Source organism: Salvelinus sp. IW2-2015, linkage group LG15, assembly GCF_002910315.2.
Source record: "Salvelinus sp. IW2-2015 linkage group LG15, ASM291031v2, whole genome shotgun sequence".
NCBI lineage: Eukaryota > Metazoa > Chordata > Actinopteri > Salmoniformes > Salmonidae > Salvelinus > Salvelinus sp. IW2-2015.
Window position 1 is genome coordinate 42,571,053 of NC_036855.1, and position 9,524 is coordinate 42,580,576.

Sequence of the window (9,524 nt, forward strand, 5' to 3'; positions counted from 1 at the left end):
CCTCATACCAACGCTCTTGGCGTCCGCTGCCTCCATCTCCTCACGAGCGCGGCGATATTCTCCCGACTGTGCCCATGGACCTCTCCCGTCCAATATTTCCTCCCAAGTCCATGATTCCTGTGTATAATCCTGCTGAACTCATGCCGCTTGGTTCTGGATTGGTGGGTGATCTGTAACGCTTTCCTCTCCTCTTCATCAGAAGAGGAGGAGCAGGGATCGAACCAAAATGCAGCTGAGTTTGAACACATAATTTATAAAGAAAACACGAACTTGACTAAACTAACAAAAAAACAACAAACGGTGTAGACAGACCTAGACGACGAACTTACATAAACAAGAAGAACGCACGAATAGGAACATAGGCTACACAAATGAACGAGGAACAACAAACCGAAAAAAGTCCCGCGTGGTGTACAGACACAGACACGGAAGACAATCACCACAACGAACACTGTGAAAACACCTACCTAAATATGACTCTTAATTAGAGAACGCCAAACACCTGCCTCTAATTAAGACCATACCAGGCAACCCATAAACCAACATAAAACAGAAAACATAGAATGCCCACCCAAACTCACGTCCTGACCAACTAACACATATAACAAACTAACAGAAATAGGTCAGGAAACGTACAGGTACTGTAAGTATTCACACCCCTGAGTCAAAACATATTAGAATCACCTTTGGCAGCAATTACAGCTGTGAGTCTTTATGGGTAAGTCTCTGAGAGCTTTGCACACCTGGATTGTACAATATTTGCACATTATTATTTTTTAAATTCATCAAGCTCTGTCAAGTTGGTTGTTGATCATTGCTAGAAAACCATTTTCAAACTTTGTCGTCGATTTTCAAGACGATTTAAGTCAAAACCATAACTAGGCCACTCAGGAACATTCAATGTCACAAGCAACTCCAGTGTATATTTGGCCTTGTGTTTTAGGTTATTGTCTTGCTGAAAGGAGAATGTGTCTCCAAGTGTCTGTTGGAAAGCCGACTGAACCAGGTTTTCCTCTAGGATTTTGGTTGTGCTTAGCTCTATTCTGTTTAATTTATCCTAAAATAACTCCTTAGCCCTTGCCGATGAGAAGCATACCTTTAACACCACCACGCTTGAAAATATGCTTGAAAATATAAAGAGTGGTATATATTGTATTCAGGACACAAGTTAATTTCGTTACCACATTTTTTCAATTTTACATTAGTGCCCTATTGCAAGAATGCATGTTTAGGAATATTTTTATTCTGTAAAGGCTTCCTTCTAACAATAGGTGCCCTTCTTTGCGAGGCATTGTTAAACCTCCCTGGTCTTTGTGGTTGAATCTGTGGTTGAAATGTATTGCTCGACTGAGGGACCTTACAGATAACTGTATGTGTGGGGTACAGAGATGGGGTAGTCAGTTAAAAATCTTGTTAATAAACACTATTATTGCACACAGAGTGAGTCCATGCAACTTATTATGGGATATGTTAAGCAAACTTTACTCCTGAACTTATTTAGGCTTGCCATAACAAAAGGGTTGTATTCTTCTTGACTCAAGAAATTTCAAAAAACACAATTCCACTTTGACATTATGGGCTTTTGTGTTTAAGACCGTGACAAAAAAAAAAATCTAAACGTGATAAATGTTATATTCAGGCTCTAAATCAAGAACATGTGGAAAAAGTCAAGGGGTGTGAATATTTTCTGAAGGCACTGTATATTCAGAAACTGTGCCTGGGATTCAATGAATTTCAATCTGACACGCGCTGTACAGCGCTTGACATGAAAAGGTCATGAATGCAATCTCAGCGAACTTGGGGACCTTGGCTTTAGAAGGGGCATTGTCGACAGCGCCCTACAACATGCCTCAGATTGAATCCTGGCCTATGATCTATTGTGACCTCTTCAAAAATATAGCAAATCCTAGACCTTGTTGTGACATGTGGGGTGTCAATCAGTCTGGAGCTCTGGAAAGCAGCTGGTGTGTGATCTGTCCCTGTAGGAAGCCTGTGATTTACTCACAAACCCAACTCTCACACTTACTAATTGATGTCATGTACTGTATTTATACAATGTCCGTATTGTGTCTTATTTTGTTTTGAATCAGACACTAAATGGGTTTCAACAGCTTGTCTTTACATTCTGACAGTATTTCTCAGCAATGACCGTATATCACCAAATCTAGCCAACTTTGGAGGCTTGTATCTACTGCTGCTGTTGCTTTTTAAACAGTATTTCTCATAAAATTACTGAACACACCTAGAATGACGGGCATTTATTTAGTAATCAACATTGTTCAGCATACAGACAGAAAGGGCAATATATATTCCATTCAGTCCTTTGAGCCAGGCAATGTTAAAGTAGAATTTGTAATGTGACTCAAGAAAGAGCAGCTCATGTAGAGAGGATGTGTTTGACAAATTCGGTGTAATTGATGTGGCCACTTGAGTCCTCTTGTCCGATCATGAGTTGGTCCACTTCGCTCTCCATCAGCTTCTCCCCAAGGGTAGCCAAAACGTGCCTGAGCTCGGCCCCCATCACCGTGCCATTGCCCTCTTTGTCGAAGACTCTCAGACCCTCCACAAAGTCCTCAAAGGTCCCTGTCTCCTTGGTTCGGGAGATATGCTGCAGCATGGGCAGGAAAGTCTCAAAGTCCACCAGCTTGGAGTTCATCTCCTCAGCCTTGGGCTTGCCCAGCAGCTTCAGCACATCAGTGTTGGTGGGGTTATGACCCAAGGCCCGCATTAGGTCTCCGCACTGGGCGTACCTGATCTTCATCTCGCCCGTCGGTGTTTCATCGAACAAGGTGAACGCCTCCTTGAACTCCTCAATCTGGTCCAGCGTGAAATCTAGAACGATACTCTTGAGGTCCACCTCAGGCTCCTTGGGAGGCTCAGGTTCAGGGGCCTTTGCTGGCTCTGCCTTGGCCTCTGCTTTGGGCTCTGGTTTCTTAGGCTCTACTTTCTTGGGTTCCACTTTTTTCGGGGCCATGTTGCCAGTATACCTACTGCCACGTCAATGTGTGCGGATGTGAGGAGAGAGCGAGCGAGTGATACAGGGCACACTGTGCAAGCCTCTAGAGCTTTTATACTGTTCTTAGTTCATATGAGATAAGGGTTATCTAAACCAGTACACTGATGCCTATAAAAGGAATAAACTTTAAATAGAACCACTTACCGTTCACTTCACAATGGAACTTTTCCAGCAGCTGTCAAGATAGAGAGATTTATTAGTCCACACGAGACGGAAAATTTTCTTCTGCTTTTTATCCAACCCACTGATATATATATACACACACACACACACACACACACACACACATTAGGTTGGAGAGCCTGTCAAGCCTTCGACAATCCTACACATTGGGGTTCAATTAAGATTTTGGAGGTTGGCTCTACCCTAATTTACAACTGCTCACTCAACATTGACTTCATTTTCAAAGGTACAGTGCATTTAAATGTAATCTCATAAACATTTTCATAAAACATTTTATACAAAAAGTATTTTGAGAACAGTATTTTGACCACATATTAAACCATTCAATATTTCCTTCATGGTCCTTCAAACCTGCTAGTGCACTTTTCCCCCCAAGGTTAACATTAATTTACACTAATTACACATAAAAAATTAAGGGTCACACTTTAAACAAGGTATATCCATTAATGCTTAATAAAGCCCCTATAAGCCCTTAAGGCCACCAATAATGCTTCACAAATTATTTAGAAACTAATGTCTACCATACCATCCTCACGTCTTTTGCTTTGTCATATGTGGCATAAGCCTTATACTACCCTTTTATGTAGTTCAACATCTGCTTGTAAATGCTTCAGGCCTTATGAAGGGCTTATGATGGCTTCATAATGTATCATTTGCTTACTGTGACCACAAAAAAAGAAAATATATCTTGTGCATAAGCACTTGTCCACCAAAACTCAATTGGTTTCAGGCTGAGAAGTGAGAAGATAGGGCAGGAATGAGGCAGGCGATATCCCAGGAGCAAGAGTGACTTTGAGCTGTTGAGAGAGAGAGAGCAAGAGAGAGAGAGAGAGAGGGAGAGCAAGCAAGAGAGAGAGAGAGAGAGAGAGAAGAGAGAGAGAAGAGAGAGAGAGAGAGAGAGAGAGAGAGAGAGAGAAGAGAGAGAGAGAGGAGAGAGAGAGAGAGAGAGAGAGCGAGAGAGAGAGAGAGAGAAGAGAGAGAGCAAGAGAGAGAGAGCAAGAGAGAGAGAGCAAGAGAAAAGAGAGAGAAGAGGCCTACTGGGTGTCTGGCATACATCTCTGTTGATGGAGCTGGTATTTCAGGGATATGAGCTCAGCTCGTAAAGGACTGATAGGAACCATCCACATTCCAGACGATCCCCATATTGTCAGCCTCGGTCAATTCCCTTTTCTAAACACTTTGAAAGCCCATCTCAATCAAATGTGTCTCCCTAATAACAGGTATGGAAAGAAAGAGGTGTATCACAGTATATGGCCCCTGGGGCCCCCTTCTATATCTTTTATCATTATGACCTTGTGAATAATATGGTGTGGAAATCAGCATCACGATCACATCTGGACCAAATTGGTGGTCAACTCTCCTGTACTATTTGTGCCGGAACTGGATGTCCACACATAACACAGTCCTGTGTCCCCTGTGGTGTCATGAGCACGGTGCCACGAAGGGGCTTAGACATCTCAGTTCAAACTTATGCCCCCTCAGTTTTAGTTTTTTGTCTGTACATAAAAGTTGCAAAAAGGTTTGATTGCGTGACAAGTTGGCGCCAAAATATCGGTGTTTCTGCTGCACTGCGTTGCTGTGTGTAGGCAGCCTGGTCCCATAGACTAGATGTAACATAGTAAATGTAGATCCGGGACACTCAAAATATATGTTACATTTGGTATGTTACTTAATTAAGATTACAAAATGCAGAAATCGTTCTGCTATTTCCTGGTTGCTAAAATTGTCACGATCGTTGGAATAAATGGACCAAGGCGTAGAGATCCACATGTTTATTAAATGAAACTCACCAAAACAATAAAGAGTAACAAAACGTGAAGCAAATGCAGTGCTCACAGGCACTACACAAAAACAAGATCCCACAAACAACAGGGGGGAAAAGGCTGCCTAAATATGATCCCCAATCAGAGACAACGATAGACAGCTGCCTCTGATTGGGAACCATACCAGGCCAACATAGAAATGCAAAAACTAGAGTACCACCCTAGTCACACCCTGACCTAACCAAAAAAATAGAGAACAAAAAGGATCTCTAAGGTCAGGGCGTGACAGTACCCCCCCCCCCAAAGGTGCAAACTCAGGCCGCAAAACCTGACTCCATGGGGGAGGGTCCGGGTGGGCATCTATCCTCTGTGGCGGCTCCGGTTCAGGACGTAGACCCCACTCCGGACCGTGGATCGTCGCCGGAGGCTCCGGACCGTGGATCGTCGCCGGAGGCTCCGGCCTGGGAACCGTCGCCGGGCGCTCCGGCCTGGGAACCGTCGCAGGGGGCTCCGGACTGGGAACCGTCGCAGGGGGCTCCGGACTGGGAACCGTCGCAGGGGGCTCCGGACTGGGAACCGTTGCTGGAGGCTCCTCAAAGTTGTACAGCTGCACCCTCGAGAGCATCATGACTGGTTGCATCACCGCCTGGTATGGCAACTGCTCGGGCCTCCAACCGCAAGGCACTACAGAGGGTAGTGCGTACAGCCCAGTACATAACTGGGGCCAAGCTTCCTGCCATCCAGGACCTCTATACCAGACAGTGTCAGAGGAAGGCCCAAAATATTGCCAAGGACTCTAGCCACCCTATTCATAGACTGTTCTCTCTGCTTCCGCACGGCAAGCAGTACTGGAGCACCAAGTCTAGGTCAAAAAGTCTTCTTAACAGCATCTATCCTCAAGTCATAATTCTCTTGAACAGTTAATTAAATGGCTTCCCGGACTATTTGCATTGTCCCCACCCCACCCCCCATTTTTACGCTGCTGCTACTCTCTGTTTATTATCCATGCATAGTCACTTTACCTACCTGTACATATTACCTCAATTACCTCGACTAACTGGTGCCTCGCACATTTACTCTGTACCAGAACCCCCTGTATATAGCCTCGCTACTGTTATTTTATTGTTGCTCCTTAATTATTTGTTATTTATTTTTAAAACTGCATTGGTGGTTAAGGGCTACAGCTTCAGTTACAGTGGCAAGAAAAAGTGGCAAGAAAAAGTATGTGAACCATTTGGAATTATCTGGATTTATACATAAATTGGTCATAAAATCTTATCCGATCTTCATCTAAGTCCAAACAACAGACAAACAGTCTGCTTAAACTAATAAAACACACATTTCTGTATTTTTCTTGTCTATATTGAAAACATAATTTAAAACATTCACAGTGTAGGTTGGGAAAAGTATGTGAACCCATAGGCTAATGACTTCTCCAAAAGCTAATTGAAGTCAGGAGTCAGCTAACCTGGAGTACAATCACTGAGACGAGATTGGAGATGTTGGGTAGATCTGCCTTGCCCCATAAAACACTCACAAAATTTGAGTTTGCTATTCATAAGAAGCATTGCCTGATGTGAACCATGCCTCGAACAAAAGAGATCTCAGAAGACCCAAGATTAAGAATTGTTGACTTGCATAATGCTGAAAAGGGTTACAAAAGTATCTTTAAAAGCCTTGATGTTCATCAGTCCACAGTAAAACAAATTGTCTATAAATGGAGACAATTCAGCACTGTTGCTACTCTACCTAGGAGGCTGTCCTGCAAAGATGACTGCAAGAGCACAGCGCAGAATGCTCAATGAGGTTAAGAAGAAACCTAGAGTGTCAGCTAAAGACTTACAGAAATCTCTAGAATATGCTAACATCTCTGTTGACGAGTCTAAAATATGTAAAACACTAAAGAAGAATAGTGTTCATGGGAGGACACCAAGGAAGAAGCCACTGCTGTCCAAAAAAAACATTGCTGCACGTCTGAAGTTCGCAAAAGAGCATCTGGATCTTCCACAGCACTATGTGTGGAGGAAAAAAAATGCACAGCACACCAACATCAAAACCTCATCCCAACTGTAAAGTATGGTGAAGGGAGCATCATGGTTTGGAGCTGCTTTGCTGCCTCAGGTCCTGGACAGCTAGCTATCATCGGCGGAAAAACTAATTCCCAAGTTTATCAAGACATTTTGCAGGAGAATGTTAGGCTATCTGTCCGCCAATTGAAGGTCAGCAGAAGTTGGGTGATGCAACAGGACAACGACCCAAAACACAGAAGTAAATCAACAACAGAATAGCTTCAACAGAAGAAAATAAGCCTTCTGGAGTGGCCCAGTCAGTCCTGAACTCAACCCGATTGAGATGCTGTGGCATGACCTCAAGAGAGCGGTTCACACCAGACACCAGAAGAATATTGCTAAACCGAAACAGTTTTGTAAAGAGGAATGGTCCAAAATTCCTCCTGACCGTTGTGCAGGTCTGATCCGCAACTACAGGAAACGTTTGGTTGCACTTATAAAGTTAAGAAATAGCCTAATAGTTTAGCAACATTTTAAACTAAACGTTCTGATCTGTTGCATCAGCCTCATTGCGTAAAACATGTTTTTTGATGTTAGTGGTTGTATTAATTTGGGATCTATCGCATCCCACAACTGTCCCAGAATATGTTTGGAATATTTATTTGTTGCACAGAATAGAATAGATCAACTTTTGGACTATGGGGGATAGTAGATTGACAGGCTAGTTCTTTTGTTTTTTGTTAGCCCTACTCCTCTTGTTGGCTGACGAAAAAGAAATGTAGACAGTTCTTCCAATATCTTCAATATGCACCTCGGAATTGGATAAGGATGCAGTTGCATCCCCGATGTGTCTGTCTTCACTTGTAGCCTGTGAGAAAGACCCGATCACGTGATAGAGAGCCATCTTGAGGCAATGTGCAACAAACAATTCATCTGTAAGTATTCTATTCACATTGAAAGGAAAAGKTCTCAGTTATAACTCGGATAGTTCATTACAGTAGGCACTTTTTTGAAAGATAATATTGAGCCTACCTATGTGACGAACAATGTCTGATCTTACAGTTTGGAATGGTCTTGACAAAACATTTCCTCTAGGGGGTGCATGCTAAGAGTTAAAATCTTACAGCTGATATACTATGTGGCAAAGAAGGGGGTCGAGTGATAAATGTCAGAGCAGAACTAATAAACGGGCTCTGCCCTATCACTAAAATGGCCACCCCGATCAGAACTACAGATCACAAAATGGCCGAATGCCAAAACGACAATTCCCAGAAGCAAGGGGAACCCTCAGAAGGTGGGGCCGACCTACAGATAAAGGGTCAAGACAAACCAGGAAGAGAGAGAAAGGGCTGGAAGGATCTGTGAACCATAGAGAAAGAGACAATATATATATCGGCTGGATTTACAGTGTATGAGCTGGACTGTTTGGACTTACCTGTTGGCATTTGGACCTGGACCTACCGAGAACCCAATTCGTGTACCGAACCCTGCTATCCTTAACCTTGCCTGCGGCCTGGGTGGACCAGGATGGAGAAACAAACACACAGGTACTGTTCTGTTCGAAAGAACTGTCATTCTAGGGTGATTTTGGTGACATTATCCCACTTACTTTGTGACAAACGCTCTTAATCTTGAAGAGATTTGCCACAACTAATTGCATGTCTTTGAAGAGTTGAGAGAGTACTCCTTATTTTCTTTACCCAACCAGTACATCCACTCAATAAAACCTTTTTTTGTCTGTTTGCCCCTAAGCCGATTACATTACAACGGAACGACTTGATTAGTGTAGTGTTAGCTGGCTACACAGTTCTCTTTGCATCTGAGATAATTGTGTAGCTTAGAGTTGGTTAGAGTAATTATTCGGTTAACTAGCCAGCTATTTTCGTAACGTTACGTAGTCAACACTGCTAGCTAGCCAGCTAGCCACCGAATAGCAACATAGCAGCTCTGGAGCTCTGGAGAAACGATTACATTACAACGGAACGACTTGATTAGTGTAGTGTTAGCTGGCTACATAGTTGTCTTTGCTATCTTTGTATCTAAGATAATTGTGTAGCTTAGAGTTGGTTTGAGTAATTATTCGGTTAACTAGCCAGCTATTTTTCGTCCACCGCCCTGCGCTGCCGTCTCCTACCTAGTCAACACTGCTAGCTAACACTGCTAGTTAGCCAACTTCTACCGAATAGCAGCACTGTAGAACTCACACTACAACTTACATTACAACGGAACGACTTGACTAGCGTAGTGTTAGCTAGCTACATAGTTGTCTTTGCTGTCCTTGTATCCAAGATAATTGTGTAGTTTTTTAGAAATTGTCGAGGTTACCTAGCCAGCTACACGTTCAAACAAAGTCAACAACGCAGCCACTGCTAGCCAGCCTACTTCACCGCCAGCAGTACTATATCATTTTAGTCAATAAGATTTTATTTTATTTTTGCAACGTAAACTTAACTTCCTGAACCAGTGTAGTCCACTTGTCATTCTAATCTCCTTTACATTAGCGTAGCCTCTTCTGTAGCCTGTCAACTATGTGTCTGTCTATCCCTCTTCTTC

At 43.0% G+C, this 9,524-nt stretch overlaps 1 protein-coding gene across 1 annotated transcript; it reads right to left on the bottom strand.

Moving 5' to 3' along the window:
• Positions 1-2,243: 2,243 nt before the first annotated feature.
• Positions 2,244-3,053, bottom strand: cmlc1 (cardiac myosin light chain-1). The gene has a single exon (XM_070447138.1). It carries the CDS (start codon positions 2,972-2,974, stop codon positions 2,378-2,380), a length of 597 nt encoding a protein of 198 aa, XP_070303239.1. The 5' UTR covers positions 2,975-3,053; the 3' UTR covers positions 2,244-2,377.
• Positions 3,054-9,524: the final 6,471 nt, after the last annotated feature.